General features: G+C 34.2%; 1 protein-coding gene across 2 annotated transcripts; it reads right to left on the minus strand.

The window, feature by feature from the left end:
• Nucleotides 1–240: 240 nt before the first annotated feature.
• On the minus strand, nt 241–27,880 carry LOC127852277 (ADP-ribosylation factor-like protein 13B). Of its 2 annotated transcripts, none has more exons than XM_052386172.1 (9): nt 27,466–27,880; nt 24,919–24,989; nt 23,994–24,240; nt 22,458–22,563; nt 19,259–19,461; nt 17,995–18,121; nt 11,703–12,417; nt 7,523–7,714; nt 241–3,392 (listed from the first exon to the last, which is right to left on the minus strand). In XM_052386172.1, the coding sequence occupies exons 1-9, from the start codon at nt 27,510–27,512 to the stop codon at nt 3,295–3,297; spliced, it is 1,806 nt and encodes a 601-aa protein (XP_052242132.1). In that variant the 5' UTR covers nt 27,513–27,880; the 3' UTR covers nt 241–3,294. The 2 variants fall into 2 exon arrangements, with proteins under 2 accessions (XP_052242132.1, XP_052242131.1); XM_052386171.1 differs by having other exon boundaries at nt 22,413–22,563.
• Nucleotides 27,881–27,946: the final 66 nt, after the last annotated feature.

A 27,946-nucleotide genomic window follows, 5' to 3' on the forward strand; every position in this document is an offset into this window, starting at 1 on the left:
ATGTACAGAAGCACGCATGTAACAATGCACTGTGCACACAGTTTAAGGACACCTTCCATTTTTATATCTGTATCCACTTTTACATGAGATAATAATGGATCAACAAATCTAACTGACTCAATACCAGTATACGCAACTAAATGACAAAAACGTTAAAACTACAATACACGACAAGTGATTTAAATAATATTTATAACTTTTAAGAAGAAATAAAAATATGAATAAAACACATAAACAACAGACAGCACAATATTGTTTTTAATAAATAAAATAATAAAAGATCAAACCCGCACATATATTTATCACTGTCACAGTACAATGATACATCATTGAAATAATATGACAGTAAAATAAATTAATACATTTAAAAAATCAGAAGCAAAGGCATATGTTAAAAGAAGATTAATCATTAGTAACAGATCAAATCAAAATAGAAATGTATATGAAAAAACACAACAGTAGTCATTAAACTCATAATAAAACCATGAAATGAATGAGACATATCATATCCTCATTGTGTATCTATAAAAGACAATTAACTGTGTATTGTGCATTCTAATTCATTAAAATATCTACAAACAAGTAACATTAGTATTATTTCATGTCTCTATGAACAATACGAACCAGTATTTAGAAATAATTGACAGGTTAGCATGGGTTGATATGGTATTTACTCAAAGGAGTTCCCATACATAAGTCTTTCACCTTCAAGATATAAACTGCTATTTGGTAACTAGCGTTGGCATTATCATGTCCGCAAACACAGCTCTGTTGTGGATACTATTTCTTAATGTCTGTTTATTTGTAGAATACAACCAACAATTTGTTCTTTTCATAACTACTAAAATGATAAAACAATATCATGATGCGTATGAATTTGGGAAATAATTACAAAGAGGACAAACGTAACATAAATAAACGTAAGAATCCCAATTATAACTACTTAGCATTATCTTGCTATTTCAAGACCTTTGCTTTCAAACTGATATGGTGTGTGAAAAAACTATTTAAAATGCACATATGGTCTATAAAATGTATTAAACACAAAATGAATTGAATATGGATACTACGCTTGCAATCAACTTAATAAAGAATATTGTCTACATACACTTCCCCCAATAACTTTATTTCTACATATGTGGAGGAGGAATGATATAACCAATTCTTTTCAATGACTACCTGGTATTACAGGTCAAACAATGAACAGGGCTGAAATCTAACTTTTGAGTATCAAGAGGGGGCCTTATCAATTTCCTATACGCTTATTATAGTATTATCATCGAAAACAAATATATTAATTTTTCTGACCTCTTGTAAATGAAAATCATGCATTGACCAAAACCAGCACATATGATCTAAATATTTGTCATGGCAATTTCAAACAATGGTAGACAGTTAAAGGCAAATCAATAACTTATTCATCCAAATCAAACGTGCAAATCAAAATACCGGAAATAACAAGTTTCTCCATTACTTGTGAAATTAGAATGCCAATAAATCATGTAAATTTAAACGTTTAATAACAAATCGTACTGTATATAGCTGTGCATTCAATTAAACCATTTTTGATTATATAACAATGCACATGAAAAACTATCAAAATACTTCTGCATTATAAACACAAGTGTTTTCTCCTATGTACACATTTACGTGTTATCTTTTGATTATTTTATACGAATAACAGACAGCCCATTCTAGACTTACTTACACCACAAAGATAACAAGAAATGAATCAATAATATAGAAGTTGAGCCTTGAGATCTAAATTTATCACAGAGAAGTAATGTCAATTATGTTTTATGTAAAACACTAAAAAGCTAAAATGCAGAAACTGACAGTCATGACTTTATATGCATAATACACATGCACTGACATAAGTATGATATTCAACAAGTTAACAGTCATACACTGCACATTGTTATTTAACATCATTTGCATGAATAAAAAATTGGGCGGTGCTCTGTGAAAAAGGGGTTTAATGCATGTGTGAAAGCGTTGTCCCTGATAAGCCTGTGCAGTTTGCAGCACAGGCTTATCAGGGACAACACTTTCAGCTTTAATGATATTTTTCTTGAAAAAAATCTCTTCTAAGCAAAAATCCAGTTTAGGCAAACAGTGTCGCCCCTGCACAGGCTAATCTGGGATCAGACTTTATGCACGTGCATTACACCCCATTTTCACAGAGCGCGGCTCAATTAATTATATCCAAATAATTTTCATGATTTAATAATTACACATTACTCAAAGAATGTGACATTAATATTTATGATTGAAATTAAGGCATCAACAGCAAATAACAGTACCTTTTTGTGAAGAAATATATTTGAGACATGTAGAAAACATGAAAACTGACTTGTCACAATACAGGCCAATTTAATTGTCTTTGTTACATTTTTCAGTGAACAATGTATTAATTTAATGCACAAATGATGGAGCAGAAAATAAAGAAGACAATAAAAAATATTGCCTTGTCATTACAGCCAGATCTTTAACTTTCAATATATTATTTTAATTTAAATAATTCTCAAATCTCAAGTTTGTCTGTTGGTTTATAGCTTAGAAAAGTAATAGTAATTTATTATGGACAAAAACAAGTGTGTCCGAAAATTTTGAGTTTCCACAAACTGAAACTTATTTCGGTCATATATCTAAATATATATATTAATGCAAACTTAAGTTATTAACAGGACAACACCTATTACAGAGCAAAACAACATTTATTTTGAAAATTTGAGATAGTTCAAGGGCCATAATTCTTAACAGCTTCATGGGATCAGGCTGGTGATTTAACTATGCCAATATATTATTCCTTTTAACATTATTACCAAGTTTCAAGCCGCCTGCCTTATTGCCCGCTCACAACAGGTCACAACAGGTCTACTCATAACACAAAATCGTTTTTTTTAAATGGACATACACAAACTTACAATATATATTTTGTACTTAACTCTTACAAATGCAAAAGACATGTTTATGCCATTTTTCATAACACAACAGTACCCCTCAGCCATCCACCACCACAACCAGTTCTGGAACTAAATTACAGAAATATTTTAAGTAAAATCAACAGATCCATATACTAGTATTTATGTTAGCTTAAATGCAATAAAAAAATCAGAAATAATGATAAACTTAAGATGCTTCTGAACTAAGGTCCCATTGCTTTTAATACAAAAATGTATTCCAATCATGATAAAAGATGGCATATATTATAATCAACATTCTGTTTCATTAATGGCTTAACCAATATTTAACCAGCGATGGTGTTATTTTCTTAGGAACAGGGTTTATTCTTCACAAGTCAGGCTCTTCTTCGGAATCAAAGTTTGGTCTTGATCGATTCACAGGCGCTATCTCGTCACCAGACAAATCCTCAGCCAGACCCCAGTTTGCTGAAATAACAACACAAATATGTTACGGAAAATTAAGGAAGGAATTTGCTGCTTGACTGATAATAAACAAGTTGGTGCTTTGTTTGAATTTATCTGAAATGTGGACTTTTTTTTATATTATCAGGCCTGCATTATCAAGATTTAACCCCTGTGGTATAAAGTTGGCTTTATTTTAGCATTTATATACTTCTCATGTAAATGAAGTTTCAAAATATGTTACTTGCATGAATATGAATGCTTTAACATTTAATTAAAATCCAAATGTTATGTCTAGCACTTATCCAAAAGTAAATTTTATTCACTGGCTTTGTCTTTCTAAGGTTTATTGCACTGCAAAACATTGACAATTAATAAATAAAAATTACAATAAAATGTTTAAACATAAATGTGAAAGAATGTAAAAACATAACTATAAATACTGGTAGCAAATATTTGAACTAACTTGAAAAATACTCATAACTTATATTAGTTAGTTGGGATATATTGCAGTACATACCATGTACAAAATATGAAATTATTTATGCGAAAAGCATTATTCTTGTCCTAGGCATTAATCATTAATTCTATTTGGTCCATATGTAATATTACAGTAAATGAAGACCTTTAATATATCATTTGTATACTAGAATTCTAAAAACCTTCATTAAATATTACGTGAATCAATTATACTCAAATATCATGTGGTACATATTGAGAACTTCTTGAGATTAATATAAAATTAGTTTGTAAACAATAGCTGTAGAAGAGTTGAAATAATATGTGGCAAAATTAACATAGAGATCTATTTTCTTAGAACACAAGTATCCTAGCAATCTATCAGCATAGGACAACATTTTCCCATAGACCTATCAGAATATGGCAACATTAACATAGAGATCTATCTAATAAGAAAACAAGCATCCTAGCGATCTATAAGAATAGGACAACATTTTCCAATAGACCTATCAGCATAGGGCAACATCAACCAATAGACCTATAAGCATAGAGCAACATTAACCAATAGACCTTTCAGCATTGAACAACATTAACCAATGAACCTATAAGCATAGGACAACATTAACCAATAGACCTATCAACATCGAACAACATAAGCCAATAGACTTATCAGCATAGTACAAAATTAACCAATAGACCTACTAGCACAGAGAAACATAAAACAATAGACCTATCAGCATAGAACAACATTACCCAATAGGACTATCAGCATAGATCAATATAAACCAAAAGACCTACTAGCATATAGAATCATTAACAAATAGACATATCAGCATAAGACAACACATACCAAAAGATATACCAGAAAAGAGAAACATTAACCAATAGACCTATCAGCATAGGACAAAATTAACCAATGGACCTATCAGCATACGACAACATAAACCAATAGATCTATCAGCATAGATCAAAATTAACCAATAGACCTATCAACATAGAAAAACATTAACCAAAATACATAACAGCATATGGCAACATTAACCAATAGACATATCAGCATAGGACAAAATTAACCAATAGACCTGTCATCATAGGAAAACATTAACCAAAGATATACCAGAAAAGAGAAACATTAATCAATAGACCTATCAGCATAGAACAAAATTAACCGATAGACATATCAGCATAGGACAACGTTAACCAATAGACCTATCAGCATACCACGACATTAACCAATAGACCAACTAACATAGAGAAAAATTAATCAATAGACATATCAGCATAGAGCAAAATTAACCAATAGACCTATCAGCAAAGAACAACATTAACCAATAGACCTATCAGCATAGTAAAAACATTAACTGATAGACCTATCAGCATAGGACAAAATTAACAAATAGACATACTATCATAGAGAAACATTAACCATTAGACATATCAGCATCAGCAACATTTACCAATTGACTATCAACATAGAACAACATCACCAATAGACATATCAGCATAACACAACATTAACCAATAGATGTATCAGCATTGAGCAACATTAACCAATAGACATATCAGCATAGAACAGCATTAACCAATTGATCTATCAACATAGAACAACATTAACCAATAGCCATATCAGCATAAGACAACATTAACCAATAGACCTATCAGCATTGGACAACATTAACCAATAGACCTATCAGCATACAACAACATTAACCAATAGACCTATCAGCCTATGACAACATTAACCAATAGACCTATCAGCATAGAACAACATTTACCAATAGACCTACTAGCATAGAGTAACATAAACCAGTAAGCCTATCAGCATAGAGCGACATTAACCAATAGAACTATCAGCATAACAACATTAACCAATAGACCTATCAGCATAGGACAATATAAACTAATAGACCTATGAGCATTGAACAGCATTAACCAATAGATCTATCAGCATAGAGTAACATTAACCCATAGACCTATCAGCATAGAGAAACATTAACCAATAGGCATAACAGCATAGAACAACATTAACCAATATACATATCAGCATAGAGTAACATTAACCAATAGACCTACTAGTATATTGAAACATTAACAAATAGACATAACAGCATATGGCAACATAAACCAATAGACCTATCAGCATAGAACAACATTAACCAATAGACCTATCAGCATAGAACAATATTAAACAATAGAATTATCATCACAGAACAACATTAACCAATAGAACCTATGATCATAGAGCAACATTAACCAATAGACCTATCAGCATAGGACAACATTAACTAATAGACCTATCAGCATAGAACAACATTCACCAGTAGACCTACTAGCATAGAGTAACATTTACCAATAAACCTATCAGCATATAGCAACATTAACCAATAGACCTATCAGCATAGAGCGACATTAACCAATAGAGCTATCAGCATAGAGCAAAATTAACCAATAGACCTATCAGCATAGAGTTACATTAACCAATAGACCTATAAACATAGAACAACATTAACCAAAAGAACTTTCAGCATAGAACAACATAAACCAATATATCTATCAGCATAAAACAACATTAACCAATAGACCTATCATCATAGGACAACATAAACTAATAGACCTATGAGCATTGAACAGCATTAACTAATAGATCTATCAGCATAGACTAACATTAACCAATAAACCTATCAGCATAGAGAAACATTAACCAATAGACATAACAGCATAGGACAACATTAACCAATAGACATATCAGCATAGAGTCACATTAACCAATAGACCTATTAGCATATAGAAACATTAACCAATAGACATAACAGCATAGGACAACATAGGCCAATAAACCTATCAGCATAGAACAAAAAATTAACCAATATACATATCAGCATAGAGTAACATTAACCAATAGACCTATAAGCATAGAGAAACATTAACCAATATACATAACCGCATAGGACAACATTAACCAATAGACCTATCAGCATAGAGTAACCTATCAGCATTGAGAAACATTAAACAATAGACATAACAGCATAGGACAACATTAACCAATAGACCTATCAGCATAGAACAACATTAACCAATATACAGTACATATCAGCATAGAGAAACATTAACCAATAGACCTATCAGCATAGAGTTACATTAACCAATAGACCTATCAACATAGAACAACATTAATCAATAAACATATCAGCATAGGACAACATTAACCAGTAGACCTATCAGCATATAACAACATTAACCAATATACATATCAGCATAGGACAACATTAACCAATAGACCTATCAGCATAGAACAACATTAACCAATATACATATCAACATAGGACAACATTAACCAATAGACCTATCAGCATAGGACAACATTAACCAATAGACCTACTAGCATAGAGAAACATTAAGCTAGAGACCTATCAGCATAAAGCAACATTAACCAAGAAACTTTTAGCAAAGAGAAACATTGACCAATAGACATATCAGCATATGGCAACATAAACTGGTAGACTCATAAGCATAGAGCAGCATTAAGCTAGATACATATCAACAGAGAGCTATATTGACCAAATGATCAATCAGATTTAAGCACCAGTAACTCAGAGCCCTATCAGCATAGAGCACCTGTAACCTTGAGCCACAGTAATATTTAGCCCAAGCAACCTTACATAAAGCCCCAGCAACCTAGAGCACAATTAACTTACTATGAGAAACACCATTGACACCAATTGGACTGTTCGTTCCGCTCCAATCTATAGAATGTTTTTTAGGTGTTGTCTGCACATCAGAAAGTTCGTATTCATCATCTGACGGTGCAAGCTTATTCTTACGTAAATGCTTCTTTTTCTTCTTGAGTTTTCGTACGGGAGTTTCTGAGCGTTCCTCATCAACGACACCTGTGGTTGGTTAGCAGATTAAAGACACCAGTGAAAAACACTAGAAAAACCAGTCTTGTTTCATTGTTAACTCACCATTTTGCTTTTAAATATAATAACATTATTTTTATAACAAGAGGGTCTGAAAGGCCCACAGTCGCTCACCTGAGATAACAAGATACTATTGGGACAAATCTACTGACCAAGTTTCACAAAGATCGGAAAATAAATGTGGCCTCTAGAGTGTTAACAAGGTTTTACTATAGCCATATAAGGAAAATGCCCCGCACCCTGGCAGCCATGTTATTCAACCAACCGGCATCATTTTTGATTTAACCAACCGGCATCATTTTTGAACTCGTCCAAGATATTATTGGGATGGATCTTCTGACCAAGTTTCATGAAGATCAGACAGTAAATGTGGCCTCTAGAGTGTTAACAAGATTTTACTATAGCCATATAAGAAAAATGCCTCCCCACCCCATTGGAAGAAATTTTTTTCAAGCAAACATAATTATTTTCAAACTCATCCAAGATATCATTAAGACCAATCTTCTGACCAAATTTCATGAAGACTGGACAATAAATGTGGCCTCTAGAGTGTTAACAAGGTTTTACTATAGCCATATAAAGCCATATAAGGAAAAATGCCCCGCCCCTGGTGGCCATGTTTTTAAAGCAACAAAAACCATTTTCAAACACATCCAAGATATCATTGGGTCAAATCTTCTGACCAAGTTTCATGATGATCAGAAAATAAATGTGACCTCTAGAGTGTTAACAAGGTCTTAAAATAGCCATATAAGGAAAATAGCCCCGCCCCCATGGTGGCCATGTTTTTCAACCAACCGGTATCATTTTTGAACTTGTCCAAGATATTATTGGTATGAATCTTCTGACCAAGTTTCATGAAGATCGGACTATAAATGTGGCCTCTAGAGTGCTAACTAAACTAAGATTTTACTATAGCCATATATAGCCATATAAGGAAAAATGCCCCGCCCCTTGGTGGCCATGTTTTTCAAGCAAACGTAACCGTTTTCGAACTCATCCAAGATATCATTAAGACAAATCTTCTGACCATATTTTATCCAGATTGGACAATAAATGTAGCTTCTAGAGTGTTAAGGTTTTACAATAGTCATATAAGGAAAAATGCCCCGCCCCCTGGCTGCCATGTTTTTCAACCAACCAGCATCATTTTCAAACTCGTCCAAGATATTATTGTGATGAATCTTCTGACCAAGTTTCATGAAGATAGGACACTAAATGTGGCCTCTAGAGTGTTAACAAGATTTTACAATAACCATATATAGTCATATAAGGAAAATTCCCCATCCCTTGGCAGCCATGTTTTTCAAGCAAAGGTTACCATTTTTGAACTCATCCAAGATATCAGTGGGACAAATATTCTGAGCAAGTTTCATAAAGATCGGAAAATAAATGTGGCCTCTAGATTGTTAACAAGGTTTTACTATACCCATATAAGGAAAATTGCCCGCCTCCTGGCGGCCATGTTTTTCAACCAACCGACATCATTTTCGAACTCGTCCAAGATATTATTGGGATGAATCTTCTGACCACGTTACATGAAGATAGGACAATAAATGTGACCTCTAGAGTGTTAACAAGATTTTACTATAGCCATAGAAGGAAAAATGCCCCCCCCCTTGGCAGCCATGTTTTTCAAGCAAAGGTTACCATTTTTTAACTCATCCAAGATATCAGTGGGACCAATCTTCTGAGCAAGTTTCATGAAACTCGGAAAATAAATGTGGCCTCTAGAGTGTTAACAAGGTTTTACTAAAGCCATATTAGGAAAAATGCCCTGCCCCCTGGCAGCCATGTTTTTCAACATACCGGCATCATTTTCGAACTCATCCAAGATATTATTGGGATGAATCTTCTGACCAAGTTACATGAAGATAGGACAATAAATGTGACCTCAAGAGTGTTAACAAGGTTTTACTATACCCATATAAGGAAAAATGCCCCGCCCCCTGGCGGCCATGTATTTCAAGCAACGGACATCATTTTCGAACTCGTCCCAGATATTATTGGGATGAATCTTCTGACCAAGTTACATGAAGATAGGACAATAAATGTGACCTCTAGAGTGTTAACAAGATTTTACTATAGCCATATATAGCCATATAAGGAAAAATGCCCCGCCCCCTGGCAGCCATGTTTTTCAAGCAAAGGTTACCATTTTTTAACTCATCCAAGATATCAGTGGGACCAATCTTCTGAGCAAGTTTCATGAAACTCGGAAAATAAATGTGGCCTCTAGAGTGTTAACAAGGTTTTACTAAAGCCATATAAGGAAAAATGCCCCGCCCCCTGGCAGCCATGTTTTTCAACATACCGGCATCATTTTCGAACTCATCAAAGATATATTTGGGATGAATCTTCTGACCAAGTTTCATGATGATAGGACAATAAATATAGCCTCTAGAGTGTTAACAAGGTTTTACTTTAGCCATATAAGGAAAACTGCCCCGCCCCATGGCGGCCATGTTTTTCAACAAACCGTCATCATTTTTGAACTCGTCCAAGATATAATGGGATGAATCTTCTGACCAAGTTTCATGAAGATCAGACAATAAATGTGGCCTCTAGAGTGTTAACAAGATTTTACTATAGCCATATATATAGCCATATAAGGAAAAATGCCCCGCCCCTTGGCAGACATGTTTTTCAAGCAAAGGTTACCATTTTTGAACTCATCCAAGATATCAGTGGCACAAATCTTCTGAGCAAGTTTCATGAAGATCGAAAAATAAATATGGCCTCTAGAGTGTTAACAAGGTTTTACTATAGCCATATAAGGAAAAATGCCCCCCCCCCTGGCGGCCATGTTTTTCAACCAACATGCATCATTTTCAAACTCGTCAAAGATATTATTCGGATGAATCTTCTGACCAAGTTTTATGAAGAACAGACAGTAAATGTGGCCTCTAGAGTGTTAACAAGATTTTACTAAAGCCATATATAGCCATATAAGGAAAAATGCCCCGCCGCTTGGCAGCGATGTTTTTCAAGCAAACGTAACCATTTTCGAACTCATCCAAGATATCATTGAAACCAATCTGCTTTCATGAAGATTGGACAATAAATGTGGCCTCTAGAGAGTTAACAAGGCAAATGTTGACGCCGCACAACGGACAAGGCACGACGGACAAAAAGCGATCACAAAAGCTCACCATGAGCACGTTGTGCTCAGGTGAGCTAAAAAGTAGATTTTAAAATAATAAAATAAACATGAAGACAACTTAAATATAAATAGTGATGATGATCAAGTCAAAGAAGTCAATTATTGTTCAGTTTTTAGTAGTTACATAGACTATTGCCAGTTTGCTAGTTGCCTCATATCTTAACTTCAGATGAATTATAGCAATAAAAAAAAATGAACAAAAAGGATAAAAAAATAATTTAGTATATTTTATAGTTTAATAATCATATTTGGTATTCTGTTTAAACCTGGCACCTGAGACCATTATATGGAAAACTTAGTAAACACCTTCATATTTGATAAACAGTCAATTTTAATCAAATATAAACCCTCTGTTTTTTTTACACACAAATTTCAATGAAGGTCAAAATTGAAAAATAAAAAAGCAAACAAGACAGTTTAAAGCAAGAAAAGAAGTGAACTATAATAATTATATAAACACTGTTAAATTAATTAACAAAGGTAGCAATACAATCAAATGTGAACATTTAGCTCTGCTTCTTTTACTTCATGTGATGAAGCATTTTGAAGTTGAACATTTACCACGTCTATCCATTCTCTGGACTTCAAAGATTTAAATAACTTAAATTAAAAAGAATGAACATCATTTGACATTGGCCACAAACCACTAAATATTGACTAGAGTTATGACCCTTTGTTACTTAAACTGCCAATACATTATTAAATTTACAAAAGAAAGAAACAGAGCTGCTTTATATTTGAGGGAAGACAAAAAACTGCACACAATCCAGTCCACACGACAATCGCTTCACTCACCATTGACAAGTTGTGGTTTAAATGATGGTGATATATTCCTGAACCGGTCACCATGGCTCCCATCAAAGTGCTGGCTAAGCCTCAGAGTGTCAAAATCATCATCGTTGTCTGCTTTCTGCTTTCGTCTGTTCTTCTTCACACTACTCTCACTGTCCCTGGGGCTTTTATCTTCCTGCTTGTAAAGTCCTTTACTGTTTCTGAAAGGGTCAGGTCGACCTGAAATCTTAACAAGGTTATCACTATCATCATCGTTGTCGCCATTCACTGACACTACTTGTATGGTGGAAGCCGAGGCAACAAAATTGCCATTGGTTGCATAGGTACTTGAATCCTGATCCTGATTTATAATATTGGCACCAACTTTATTTTTCAGTTTCTTGTTGCGTTTTTTCTCTGCCAGGGCGGCTGACTTGGGGCTTTCAAGGGGAGGTAACATTTGACGATTCTGCCCATTTGAGGTTTTAGTATTGTTTGATCCATCACCCAACCAGCCTAGACTTAAAAGGCTTCTTGACGATCTTGGGGGTCGCAATTCGCTGTCGTCGTTTTCTATTATTTGTGTATCACCATGTTTTTCACCAACATCTTTAGATGTTTTATTAATGTTATTGTTAAAGTTTCGGGTAGTTTTGTTTTCATTTTCCATTTGTTCAAGCTCTTTTAATTTTCGTTGTCTTTCCTTTTCTTTGGCCTTGTTTGCTTTATATTCTTCTTCCTGAAATCAAAGGATTGTTATCTTTACATAATTATTTTAATGTCTTTAAAGGCCCTATAAAGGTGATAAATCCAATTATTATGCATATAAACTGGTCTAATTTTTACCGGATTTTAGTTACTCTTGCATAAGAAATGCTAATAAACAGCTTAGGTGCAACGTTGTGAAGAATTATGGAAGATATACCCGTTTCATAATTGGAAGAAATGTTTACAACTTTGCAACTAACGTGATGTGTAGCCCCAAAGAGGTGACGTATGCTAAAAATAGCCGAAAGAACATTCAATTGTAATTCTATTTTAAACTTTTTATCAGCAGAAAGTAACTAATTAGATCACTACAAACGTTTTAACCATATAGAAGAGACCTACTTTGTGAGTGATACCGGAAAACGTTGAAAATCAACGATATATTTTTGGTGAACTGAGTCACTTTCACTTTCCCGAGTAAACAGCGATGTAAATAAACTGTTTGTTTGTAAACACGATTGACTTGGAGGACACTGTATTTTGAGCTCAAAACAAGTTATATAGCTCATATTTTTATGGTTATGTCCAATAGCATATATATAATGTTTTTTAATAACCTTTATAAATAAAATATGGAAAAAATATATAAAAATCGGTCAATAATTACCGATCGTCACCTTTATAGAGCCTTTAATAAACAAAGCTGAGGGTTAAATTTTACGGAAGTAACTCTCACTGCAGCTGACCTCAAAGGTTTTACCAGCAAAATTATATCTACCCTTAAATAAAGGGCTTATCAGCACTTACACAACAAAGGCTTATACCTGCTTCTGGATATCGCTGGATAATTCTGTATTGTCTATCAATGATCAGCATATTTAATCAAAGAAAAACAAGAGATGTTTGTAAAACATTTTGCCTTTCCAAAAACATGCAAGACTTTTCAAGTTAAATATTATCCAGCTATGATGGAAAATATATTGTTTTAAAGCTGTTTTATAGAAAATGTGACCCTTGACTTGTATGTGTTACCTTGACCTTTGAGGTAGAGACCCCAGTGTTACATGCAAGATGCTGTCTCCTCATGGTGTTCATTTGTGGTAAGTTATTTTAAACTGCAAGATTAATGACAACTTTACAGTCTGGACAAGAAGATTATGGCCATATTTCATTTCATGTTTCAAATTTTGACCTCTAAGTGAGACCTTTAGCTTTAAGGTAGGGAGACAAGTATTACACTAGACACGCTGCCTCCTATTGGTAGTCATTTGTGGAAAGCTATATTAGAATTGCATGATGAATGACCCAGTTCATATTGGACAAGCTGTTTAATTGCCATTTGAACTTTGACCTCTAAGTATGACCTTGATCTTTGAGATAGGGAGACCAGTGAAATATGCAACATGTCATCTCCACATGGTCGTCATTGGTGGTACATTCTTTTAAAAGTGCATGACAAATGAGAGCTTGACATTCGAGGTAGTGAGACAGGTGTTACATGATACTATCATTATACGATAGTTTTCATTTGTGCCAAGTTATTTAAATATCCATCTACATATATCCAAGATATGACTTAGACAGGAATTTGAGAGCTGTTTTATGGCTAAATTGACCTTTGTCTTTTAAGTTTGACCTTGATCTATGGGGTAAGGAAACTGGTATTACATGCTACAGGTTGTCTTATCATGGTTTACATTTGTGCCAAGTTATTTAAAAATTATTCAATGCATCGAAAAGGTATCGCAAAGACAGGAATTTTCAGACGAACACTAGAATAAATTTAATTTATGTTATTTTGAACCAAATAAATAAATAATATACAAGTAAACTGCACATTATAACACAGTTTTTGTATTTCAACAAGAAACATAAACTCGAAATTAACGTCAAAACTGTATTTCAGCAAACATATGAAAAACTGAACAACTTCTGTAATAAATTGACCAAAATCAAGACAATTGCAGTGGTTTAATATAAATGCTTAATTTTGCATACCAGCACATTATATACCATAAGAGAATTGTCTATCAGCACTTTGATTTGATAAAATAGTGATGTGTGATATTTTGATCAATTAAATAAAACAAAATAATAATACCAATACTCTTTAAATGAAGCATAAAAAACTGTTTAAATTGACTGAATGATTGTCAATATGACAAAGGCTAGCAACAAAACACATGTAAGTAACTGTTTTAATTCTGCATAGTGTCTTTTAATGGTGTCATTTCCTAGCTGTCTTAAACATGGCACCAATGAAATACCTAACACAAAATTAAAGAGAATAAAGTTTCCTAGCCAATATCACACTGTCCATCAAAAAGAATTGCGAATTTGCAGTGAACTTCGGTTCCAACAAAGGTATGCTTTCATCCAACATTATTTCCTCATCCCTCATTATTTCTCCAAAGCTTTGCATTTCCTATGAAGTGACTGTATATGAAAGTTTTAGATTAGTATGTGCATCTGTTACCTTAGCAACCCACAAAGTTTGTCTGACGAAAAAATGGCAATAATGTGCATATTCACCATAAAGCCATGTATCCACATACAAAATTTTCATCAACCTAGAGAACTTTTGAGTTATCACAGGATCCAGATTTTATCATTTAATTATGTCTGTAACCACAGCAACCACAATGTTAAAAAGACTGAAATATATTTCATATTCCCCATATAGCCCTCAATCAAAATACATGGGCCAAGTTACACCAAGCTAGATTTAGTTCTTTTTGACTTTAGTATCCTTATTTGAACGGATGCAGACACATGGTAAACCTATAATCTCCTCCACCTGGAGAGTACTTTTAAGTTTGTACTTTAAAAACTTTGTGAAAGTGGAATCCGATTGAAACACAATTTGAGCAGGCCAAAGGTAACAGCCTGCCATTTTACTCTGCCCCTTCAATTGCCAATCATACAAATATCTTCCATTGCAAGTCACTGTGTGAAAAATAAGCTACCGTAAATTTGCGGCCATAAGTCGACCTAAAAACGCTCCCAAAATTGACTTCAAAAGTCAACTCGACTTATGGATGAGGTACTAAATAAAAATAAAAAATAAACATATTTCTGTGCCTTTTTTTAAAGTAATAAATCTCCAAAGCGGAAGAATAATGACTGTTTACGGTAAGGCCGACTCGTCTTTTACTTAAATGTCCGCCGATAATAAAATACTCATGTTTACATTGGTTTTTAATGCAATAATCTTCGTAATAAGTCCAAATAAAAACATGTAAAAATAACTTCGAAAATATTAAACATTTGTGAAATACGGTAAAGTGGCGAAAAATAAAAATAGCAATTTGTCTATCGATACATCGTCCGTTGTCTTCTAAGAACAATAGAAAATCGACTGCTGACACTTGTACCCATTTAAAGTTAATCCGTGTAAATACAAACTGTCAACAGGTGCAGATGTCTTTATGCCACCAATTATCGCTTCTCGGCCTTTTGACTAAGATCAAAGTGTAAAGTGTAGTGTTGGCATCCTTTCGATCATTTGTCTATAATTGCGTCACGCCTAAAATAGTTATCCGTTAATGATATGCACAACGGTTCTGCTGCAAACTACTTCTGACCAATCAAAAATAATTACTCGATTGTTGGATACGCCTTTAACCAATCGCTATTGTTCAACTTCACATTGTATATTTTTTGATTGGATGAAGGTGTGGTTTCGTTGATTTATTCACAACTGTCCCACAATTAATGCATAATCGTTTCGTAAATATATAGATCTTATCTGAGTGAAGATTTCATTCATTGTTTGATTATAATAATATTACGCACTCACCCTGGATTATTAAAAAGTGTAATTGGACATATAAAATACACAATTACTTTCGATTATCTGCTAAGTATTATTAGAAAAGACGTTTTTCCAGTATGCAGAAAATATTCCTCGGGTATCTCGTGATTTACGAATATGTAACAGTCGAATAGCGAGCTATGCGAGTGTTGGTAAATTCACGTGTTTCACGCATAATGGCGAAAGCGTTGTTGATTATTTGAGAGCAAGTTACAATTATTTTGACCATATTATGAATTTCTGCGTTCAAGATTTTACCGAATTTTCACATCAATAGCACTAACATTTGAATACAAAAATATATGCTCATAATATAAACGCTGAAAGTTATTACGTTAAATGGGATAATAATTTTGATTTGTGAAGTATATATTAAGTTCGAAATAATGAATGATATGTTATTATGATTTTGAACAATAAAATATATTTTTCGTGATAATAAATAATTGAAACGTTGAATGTTTCATTTTAAATATTTTTTTATTATTAATATCCCAAAAAATGTCAACTGCCGGTACAAAAGCCCTCAGAACCATGACTAAAACGTCACTTAAACATGTCCGAGATATTGAAGAAACTTACCCCCCGACTTATGGCAGAGTCAAGGCAAAAAACCAAGTTTTTCTAGCCACATTATACCCCTCGACTTATGGCCGAGGTAGACTTATGGCCGCGAATGTACGGTATTGGTCTTAACTAAAGGGTCTTTAGGAGTTGAATATTCAACTTCTCTATGATATGGTATTTCTTTCCAATTGTACATTTAAGTGCATTAGTAATGGTATGTACCTTTAGTATTTTTTAACTAAGCTTATTTTGCCTTGTCTTTTTAAAAAATATAATTTCATGTATGTATTTTGCAAAGATGTCTTAAAGAGAAAACTTGTAATAAAATTGGCAACATTATGTTGTAGTCATTTATAAAAAGGGCTCTTTATATAATTAAACTCCATCTATTTGATAAAGTCTCAAAATATTTGAGTGATTTTTTTTTTGGAAATTAAAAAATATTTAGTAGTTATATTTTAAAAATAATATAGGTACAAATATGTCATTGAAAACATCAAATATGGAATTGATAATGCATTAAAATTTCCAACCCAACAAAACCAACTCTGCGAAGCAAATGGATTTTAACACTTAATAGTGATTTCATGCATTTGTTCACTGCAAGTCTGGAAAACAGTGCAAAATGTGTTACCCTACATTATACCCCTAATTTGTGACTTCTGGAAGGGACTGGGTCGTTTCTTTTCTAGTCCCATATTCCCCAATCTGGAATATTTGTTTGGTTTTAATGTTTAAACAAAATGTTAAAATTAAAAAGCTTGGGATTTTGTTTTTCTTATATACTTTATAGCTTAAAGATTAATCAATTGAAAACCAAAACCAAAACCAAGGGTCTGCAAAATGTGATATACGTAATCTAGAGTGTATGGACCCGTCACTATTTACTTATATGAACTTTGCATGCCTTCAGCTTTGGTCGATATACATTTTTCGTCCGCCTGGCCTTGTTACTATTATGTCAGAAGGCCCTCAGAGAGGTTTTCTATTTCTTAAATACCGTCCAGTCAGATCTTGTATTACAATTTTGAGCCCTGGTATCATTTATTTATTTCTCTACAATTGACAGCTAAATCTAAAACATCTAAAAAATCCCCTGGCTATTCTGACAAAAATACTTAACAACATCCTAATATTCTTTGAAATGTTCCACTACTGTAAAACTGATTTGTTCATAAGGATCTCTCTGGACATGGTTGCCTATTAGACTTGACTAAGATTGCAAACCTTCCTCTTGATTTCCTCTGAGTCCAGTCTACGGAAGGGGTCCCCTGCAGTGACAATGTCGTCTTCCTCTACTTCCTCCACTTTCACTATGCCCAGTCTCTGCCTCTCCTCTTCTTCCTGCTTTGCCCTGTGGTGGGAAGCACACAGATATGAAGGTGTTTAACCCTTTCATGCTCAGAAGCAAAAAGAAAATGGCTATAAAGAAACTCGCAGTCTGTTCAGGTTGTTTCCTTTTTGCTGCTCATCAGTATCATAGGATTAAAAATAAAGCCTTTAATACTTGAATCTAGTAGAAAGGTCTTATATTTTAATTATTTTTTTTAGAGACTACAAACGCGTTAAAATGCAACTCTGAGTGGTAAAGGGTTAAGTATGATCAGTTTTGTTTGTTTATTTAGATTTTTGCCGCTTTCAAAAGTATTTCAGTCATAAAACAGCAGTCTGTTAACCCTTTCCCACTGAGAAGAAAAGTGAAAATGGCTATGTGCAAACACCATAAAACCAGAACAGCCTGCGAGTACCTCGCAGTCTGTTTAGCTTTTATGCTTTTTGCTGCTCTTCAGTATCTAAGGTTTTGAGATGAAGTCTTAAAATCTTGAATCTTGTAAGAAAGGTATTCAATTAAATATAACTTTCGAAGGGATTACAAATGTGTCAAAATACGTATCTAAGTGGTAAAGGGTTAATTAACTTAATCAGACTTATAGTGGATTAGCTAGTTTACCAGTACTAAGTACACATGCCAGTAACTGACAACTGCCCTACTTGAATCAGAGGTAGGGGAGAATGATCAATCAATAGAGTCGTGTTCTGAGAAAACTGGGCTTAATGTATGTGCGTAAAGTGTCGTCCCAGATTAGCCTGTGCAGTCCGCACAGGCTAATCAGGGATGACACTTTCCGCCTAAATTGGATTTTTGCTAAGAGGAGACTTCATTTTAACGAAAAATGTCATAAAAGCGGAAAGTGTTCCTGGGACAACACTTTACGCACATGCATTATGCCCAGTTTTCTCAGAACACGACTCAATAAATCCATGTTGGCATTTGGACAATTAAGAAACTGCATCAGGGACAGCACTTTCCATTCTTATTAAAAGGAAGACTCTTCTTAGCAAAATCAAGTCTACTGCACAGAATGTACAAGCTAATCTTAAAACACTTTAACAGCACGCATTTAACCCTGTCTTCTCGTAAATAAATGATCTATCATTAGCATCAGGATCTGCCTTTAATATGCTACTATATTATATATAAATGTATTACCGTTCCTCCCTCTGTATGCGTACACGTTCCCGTCTCTCCTCCTTCTCCCGCTGTCGTTTGGCGTCCATCACCTCCATGTCGGCTTTCACCCGCATATCCAGCTTGTCGTACATCTGGTCCAGTATCGCACACAGCCACTTCATGCCCACTTTGATACGAGGGTCCATCTTACGACCGCTGCCTTGGATGGCTGAGCACATCTCCTGAAATAAGGGAAAAGGAATATGAGCCTTGCTCTGAAAAAAATGGTTTTAATGCATATGCATATACTACATAAGCCAGTGTGGTCCACAAGCTAACTTTTGTGCCTACAGAAGAACATTTTGTACCATTTCGCAGACTCACTTGTGTATAGAGATGAACATTTCATACTTTTTTGCAGAAACAATCGCAATTCAGATGAACATTTCATACCATTTTGCAGAAACACTTGCATGTATACAGAAGATTATTTCAAACCATTTTGCAGAAACACTTGCATGTATACAGAAGAACATTTCATACCATTTTGCAGAAACACTTGTGTGTATACAGAAGGACATTTCATACTATTTTGCAGACACACTTGTGTATATGCAGAAGAACAGTTCATACCATTTTGCAGACACACTTGTGTGTATACAGACAATCATTTCATACCATTTTGAAGACATACTTGTGTGTATACAGAAGAACATTTCACACCATTTTGAAGACTCACTTGTGTGTATACAAAAGAACATTTCATATCATTTTGCAGCAACACTTATGTGTATACAGACCATCATTTCATACCATTTTGCAGACTCATTTGTGTGTATACATCACTTGTGTGAATACAGACAATCATTTCATACCATTTTGAAGACTCACTTGTGTGTATATAGAAGAACATTTCATATCATTTTGCAGAAACACTTGCACATATACAGAAGATCATTTCATACCATTTTTGCAAAAAACACATGTGTGTGTACAGAAGAACATTTCATACCATTTTGCAGACACACTTGTGTTAATACAGAATAACATTTCATACCATTTTGCAGACACACTTGTGTAAATACAGAAGAACATTTCATACCATTTTGCAGACATACTTGTGAGTAAACAGACTATCATTTCATACCATTTTAAAGACATACTTGTGTGTATACAGATGAACATTTCGTACCATTTTGCAGACAGACGTGTGTGTATACAGAAGAACATTTCATACCATTTTGTAGACATACTTAAGAGTATACAGAAGAACATTTCATACCATTGTGTGTATATAGAAGAACATTTCATACCATTTTGTAGACACACTTGTGATTATACAGAAGATACCATTTTATACCATTTTGTATACTTGTCAGTATACAGAAGAGCATTTCATGCTTTTTTGCAGAGACACTTGTTTGTATACAGAAGAGCATTTCATACCATTCAGGGTGGACATTAACGGTAGTCCGACTGTCCGGGACAACCAAATTGTTAGTCCGGACAAGTAAATAAAGAATTTGCTAGTCTGACAGGACAAGTGGTCGTTATAATTAAATTACATGTACTAAGAAAAAATGCTTTTAAATCCATTATTTCTGTGGAGTTACCACAAAACTTGTTCGCTTATATTTTGTTAACGTTTTAACGACAAAGCGCAAGATATTCTGATAGTTCCATGTGATACTACACCGTACTGTTCACAAGGGAAGCAACCCTTATAATTGCCAAGATAACAAGAATATTCTTCCTTGTAAAGAATATGCTTTTTACGACACCGGTACACACGGAGTGTTGATTTGATTTTGTACAATGTTCTGTGTAGCCATTTGACAAAAATGTTTGTTTCCATATTGACAGATCTGAATTTCAGTTACAATTTTTATGACCCCGGATCGAATGATCGGGGTATATTGTTTTTGGCCTGTCTGTCTGTCTGTCTGTCATTCTGTCCCAAAACTATAACCTTTTAAACTTTTGTTAAACTTTTGCAATAACTTTTGCAATATTGAAGATAGCAACTTGATATTTGGCACATTTTGAGTGGTGATTGGGCAAGTTTTGAGTGGTGAAAGGGCAGGTCAAGGTCATCCTTCAAGGTCAAAGGTCAAATTTATGGCTTCAAAGTGCAGTAGGGGGCATTGTGTTTCACAAACAGCTCTTGTTTATTGCTAATGTTAATTGATATTGATTTATTTGTCAATCCTATTTTGTAAATGGCCCAAGGCGAGGGGGCATTTTCAGGGAACATTTGTTCAATGAGTTGTGTTAATGTTGTTTAAAATATCAGTTCAGTTCTGTACATATACATCACTTTGAACATTTCTGCTTTATGGTGGCAAAACACAAGTTTTTGTCAGGTATTATGGCTTTGTATACTATACATGCAATGTTAAAAAATCAATAATCTCAAGTTTTACTGTTATTCTAGTCAGTTCTTTTTGTATTGAAATTGCCTACAATTATGTTAACATGTATTTTGAACGATTAAAGTCTTTATGGTTTGAGAATTTTGTATTATTTTATTATTTTGCAAAGTACTGAGCAGAATAAGATATTATGGTTAGGGCCTGTATTCACCAAATAATTCTTAGACTTAAGTCTAAGAATAAAGAAAATTCTTTAAATTAGAATATTCAAGAATTTCTTTAATTTTAAGTCAAACTCTGCAGTAAACATCTCTATCTATATTATTCTTCATATTGAACATTTTGTTAATGACATAATCACCAGTGGAGGACTGTATATTCAAATACTCTACACATTTTTTTTGGTTCTAAGTCTATTCTTTATTCTTAAGTCTAAGAATCAGTTGGTGCATACGGGCACAGTACAAGTTGCTTTTTGGTCAGGACAAGTGAAATTTTGGTCTACATGTCCGACTGTACAAGTGTCTTCAAAAGTTTATGACGAGCCCTGCCAATTTGCAGACAGACTTATGTGTATACAGCAGAACATTTCATACCATTTTGCAGGGATACTTGTGTGTTTACAGAAGAGCATTTCATACAATTTTGCAGACAAACTTGTGAGTATACAGCAGTGCGGGTCCTACCATTTTGCAGACACACTTGTGAGAATACAGAAGAGCGGTTCCTACCATTTTGCAGACACACTTGTGAGAATACAGAAGAGCATTTCATACAATTTAGCAGACACACTTGTGAGTATACAGAAGAGCGGTTCCTACCATTTTGCAGACACACTTGTGAGTATACTGATGAGCGGTTCCTACCATTTTGCAGACACACTTGTTGGTGTTGACGAGGGCCTCAAGGTTGAGTTTCTCCATGATCTCACACTCATCAACATGTTCTACCAGGTCCTCCTTGTTGGACAACCTGTAAACAAACGTGACATCAAGCTGTGGGAAAACTGGGCTTTATGCATGTGCCCAAAGTGTCATACCAGGTTTGCCTGTGCAGTCTGCACAGGTTAATCAGGGATGATACTTTCCGTGTTTAGGGTGTTTATCGATCAATAAGTTGTTTCTGATTAGCCTGTGCAGAGTCCACAGGCTAATCTGGGACAACACTTTACACACATGCATTAAGGCCAGTTTTCCCATGTTGAGTTTCTCCATGATCTCAAAGTCATCAACATGCTCATCAGAAATTTCTGTTAGACAACCTGGAAACAAATGTTTCCAACCATTTAGTTGTTACCAAAAAAAATTCTTTGTAGTTTTGATCTTTTTGTATCAGGGGGGGGGGGAGGAAACCCCACCTGTCTGGTATGGTGACCACCACCAAACTCACATGCTTATGAGAATGGGGATTAAACCCGGGTCGTCTGGGTCAGATGCATGTTAAATAAATACTGCGCTAAACAGACAGCAAAGCCACACACAGCCCAGTGTTGTTTCATCCATCCCTGTGTCCTGGCACCCTGCTGGTCACAGCAATTTACACAAGAAATACACATGTGTCACACATAGTAAATATAAAAACTGAAAACCTAATAATTACCAAAACTATATTATTTGACTGATATAGATTTTCAATTTATTTTATCATATACATTGAAATATTTTAGTCTTTTATTTTATACTTTCTGGAGGTTTATAGAGAAATATCAGAAAATTATTAACTGATAATTCACTGTCTCAAACAGTGATAATTAACAGTGAAAATAATTGATAATTTTAATTGAATTGACATAACTTTTTTCCCACAAAAATACAAAATTAATCATTTGTAAGCATAAAATAAAAAGAAAATTTGTTGGATTTGGTGGAATATCAATTTTAATTCACTTGTGATTATAGAACAAATATATTTTCTATGATTACTCGTGAATTAAAATCTATATTCCACCGAATCCAACAAAATATCCTCTATTTATTTAAATTGTTAAATTGTTCTACAAGGAAAAGTACAGAACATGAACAACACAATTACCAATTTAATTTTATAACCTTTTTTCATGTTATGTATAAATACATGTACATGTATATAAATTTCTTTCTTCAATAAATGTATTTTCTGGGTTTGAACAATTGTAAAGTATGATATGTTTCATCAATGAAGAATACCCTATGTATTTAGTTTCAAATTCATTTTGTTTCTTTTAATTTTCGGAATATATGGAAATCAATAACATTGTGCTTATAAATTTGCTTTACAATGTAGATATAAAAGGGCAAATCCATAAGTTTGAACAATTTGCATCAAAAAGGTACATATTCAAGCAACATTACAAAACTTTAAAACATCTGTACATAATCTAACTACAAAAACTGACATTAACAATAAGGTAGATCTCCACTTACACAAGCAAAGGTTTTCCGGCCACTTTTTCATTGGACAGCAGGTTTTCCAGTGATTCCTTCACCTCTGGGAATCGATCCGGGGATGCAGAGTCCACAACATAGATTACACCATATATTTCGCTTAGGTAGTCCTTCCAGATGTCACGGATCCTGCGACCTCCACCAAGGTCATACAAGGTCATCTCATAGTTGGCAAATGTAATTTGCTCTTTGTTGAAGCCAACCGTGGGTGCTGTCTCCAGGGACTCTGCAAAAGAAGCATTGATGCCAAATGAATTTTCACTTTTTCCATCTTTTCTTTGTTTAGTCAATAACAACATTTATTTCATACACAGTCTGTGTATATATCTCAACATGTGAATGAACCTTGAACACTAAACTAATATGATTTTTAGTAAAAAGTGTCAAGACTTGTTCAGCCAAAAATGATGCTAAACTTTTTTTTTAATTTTGATAAATTGAAAAAAAAATCTGAACAATGTGAAATTTCAATTTTAGGACATTTATCACAGTTGTTAAGCCAGAAGAGGCTCACTGGATGCCCCTGATGGTACCCAATTGAGAAAACTTCTTCTTCTACTTCGTACATCCTACAGTCAATTGCTGACTATTACAGGAAGGCCTATTATCGGCAGATATGGACACTGTCAAGTCTGTTTCCTGGGAAGAACCAGTACTTGGTGTCTATGGAGGACATAATGAGAATGCCCCTCGAGTAGGGAGTGAACCCACGAACTCACGATCGCTAGGCGGAAACCTCATCCACTACACCATCGAGACCCTAAACTCATATGACATCCAGGCAAGCAAAAAGCATTGACAGAATGAGCGTTGGCAACCATAGATGGGTTTTAAAAATTGAATATGAATTTATTGGTAGTAATCATTCACATTAATGATGTAGTTAGTAACAACATATTGCTACCTCCAAGTAATGCTTTAGCAGTTGTGGTCTTGCCAGCACTGTCCAACCCCAGAACAGCCAAGGTAACCTTTCTGAAATCGCACAGAAAATAAGCATTACAGTTTAAGAGCTTTTTTGGTCACATTTATTGTTTATTAAGTTTAATTTCTGCCCCATTCCCAATCTAAAAAAAGTATATATTTTACCCATATCATGACAGTCTCAAATTCCAAACTTATTAAATAAATTAACAAGAGATTGCCAAGCAATATGGTCCCCTACCAGCTCCACCATTGTCAGAAATTTCACCATTGTCAGATTTTTATTTTTTATATTTGTTGCCATAACAACCAGAATTTTTGACCTAGGAACAAAATGAAATGACGTGCATAATGTCCATATTGCCATCTATCCATATTTCGAGTTTCATGAAAAAATATGAAGAACTTTTAAAATTATCGCAGGATCCAGAAAACCACCATTTTCAGCAGTATTTCTAGTCTATTTGTTGCCATAGCAACCAGAATTTTTGACGTAGGTTCAAAATGATGTGACGTGCATAATTTCCATATTGCCATCTATCCATGTTTCAAGTTTCATGAAAAAATATTAAGAACTTGTAAAGTTATCGCAGGATCCAGAAAAGTGTGACTGACAGACAGACTGACTGACGGAGCGCAAACCATAAGTCCCCTCCGGTGAAACCGTTAGGGGACAATAAAATAAATTAAGCTCATCACGCCATCCAGCTCTATTTGTTTCACTTTAACAAATGTCATGTTCAAAACTTATTTATTTTGATTTTTTTTTAGCATTTTCAGCAAAACAAAAAAACAACTAAATCTCCCAATTTTAGTCAATTAGGTCAATTATAGTCAAAACGACACAATGTTTCTAAATCCAAAGGACAGCTTCAGCATGCCCAAACTTGTGAAAAAAAAACAAAAACAGATGAACATTGAACACAGTGCAGCTAAAGCTAACAAAAATATTGCAATAGTTCTTAAAAAGTCCAGATTTTTTATTTTCTAAATTATAATTAATTGGAGTTGTCTATCCAAGTTAGTTGTATGTAAGTTGACAACTGCAATAAAAATACACACTGTAACAAAGAGTGAAAGAACATGACTTACTCTGTCAACTAGCCAATCACAAGAGTGAAAGAACGTGACTTACTCTGTCAACTAGCCAATCCCAACAAAAATTATATTTCTTTACAATTAAGAATTTGACAACAGCAAATCTGTATGCCCTCTTCATTAAAGTGAGTTCTTGTGAATTATGGAGGTTTCGGCGAAACACCAGTTCGGCGAATTGATTATGAATAGTAGGTGTTAAACCGGTTCGGCGAAATGATTTATAGTTGATCACACCTTTACATAACTACTTAATAGGTGTGAATAGATCGATGTACGGCATTGCTATCACATCCAAACTGTATATTTTAATTAGCGATATTGTTTCACACTTATTATAAAGAACGCTTGACTCAAGTGAGGCTGTCAAATTTCAACACCTGAAAACAGCTCACAGTTTGGTATCTAGTGATGAATGTCATATTATGCTGACTTCTATAAATGGTCGACATGGTCACTTATGTTTGTTCTAGCTATCATGGCGAATGAATATCCTTGTATAAAATGCATGAAAAATGTGACTCGGCGTATGCACGCCGTAAGTTGTGACGGTTGTGGTCGGTGGCAACATCGTTAATGCGACACCGGTATTACATCTGAGCAGTACCGCTTTATGTCAAGTGGACAACTGACCATGGAGTGGTCTTGTGTGGATTGTAATTTGGACAGTGAGGTTTGTCAATTGTCGTCAACAACAGTGTATGACGAAATACCCCCTGATACAAGTATCCCTAATTCTCCAATCCGGGAACTGTCCCAAACACTGTTCGATCTGATGGTTCGATCTGTCGTTGCATATATAATGGTGAATTGCATAAGTAAATAAGGTAATTATGTCTATTTTTTATGTATAATCACTTGCAAGTAAATTTGTGAATATGAACATGTTGAACAATCGTTAAAAGGTATTTCAATAAAATATTACACTGCACACTGTTTTTCCTTTGTTTTATTCACACGATTACATACTCATGCATACTGTTTAATTGCTCCTCGTGCGCTGATTTGAGCAATCAACTACAATAGTAATTGATCTGCTGATGGGCAACACAATAGTGTTTGCTAACACTTCACCGACAATTTGAATGTGATAGCAATGCTGTACATCGATCTATTAACACCTATTAAGTAGTTATGTAAAGGCGTGATCAACCATAAATCATTTCACCGAACCGGTTTAACACCTACTATTTATAATCAATTCGCCGAACTGGTGTTTCGCCGAAACCTCCAGTAACCGTTCTTGTCTGCAACTGCAATTGTCTAGGTCTACAGCAATAAGAAGGGGCTAATATTGTATACTAAAATAATTATAATTTAATATAGGTTGTTAAAACCTTGCACCCCTTTGTTTGCATTACACTTTCAGTACCTTATTCCTCAAATAGAATGACTATAGAATAAATTAATCATGAGTCACTGGTCAGCTTACCTTTTAGGCTCTTTCCGCTTTTTAACACAGGATACACAATTACCCATTTGGCTAAGAATCAGTTGTAGCTACTCAGTAATGTATAAAACACTTATCATTCGACTTAAATGTATTTTCGGTATTTTCCACTATCCAGCTCATTAATTAATCAATTAACGTACTACACATTCTTTACACAAACAGAGTCAAATAAAACAAGAACAACCAGTCCCTACTTTCAACTTATTATAAGATACTGAACAGATGTTGCAAATAAAAAAAGAATAAACAACGGCGTCTTAACATGTTAACAGCTTGTTTTTAACACCAATTAAATCCGTGTTTTAATAAACACACATGAACTTATTTTTATATCACTTCACAAACACATTACAAACTGCCAAAAATATTCAATAGTCGACGCCATCTTGGATACCATAACTGTTTACTTCCGATTTGTACGTCACTACGGGAGAACACCTGTTCGTTTACTTATTCAATT

The sequence above is a fragment of the Dreissena polymorpha genome, chromosome 12 (genome assembly GCF_020536995.1).
Source record: "Dreissena polymorpha isolate Duluth1 chromosome 12, UMN_Dpol_1.0, whole genome shotgun sequence".
NCBI lineage: Eukaryota > Metazoa > Mollusca > Bivalvia > Myida > Dreissenidae > Dreissena > Dreissena polymorpha.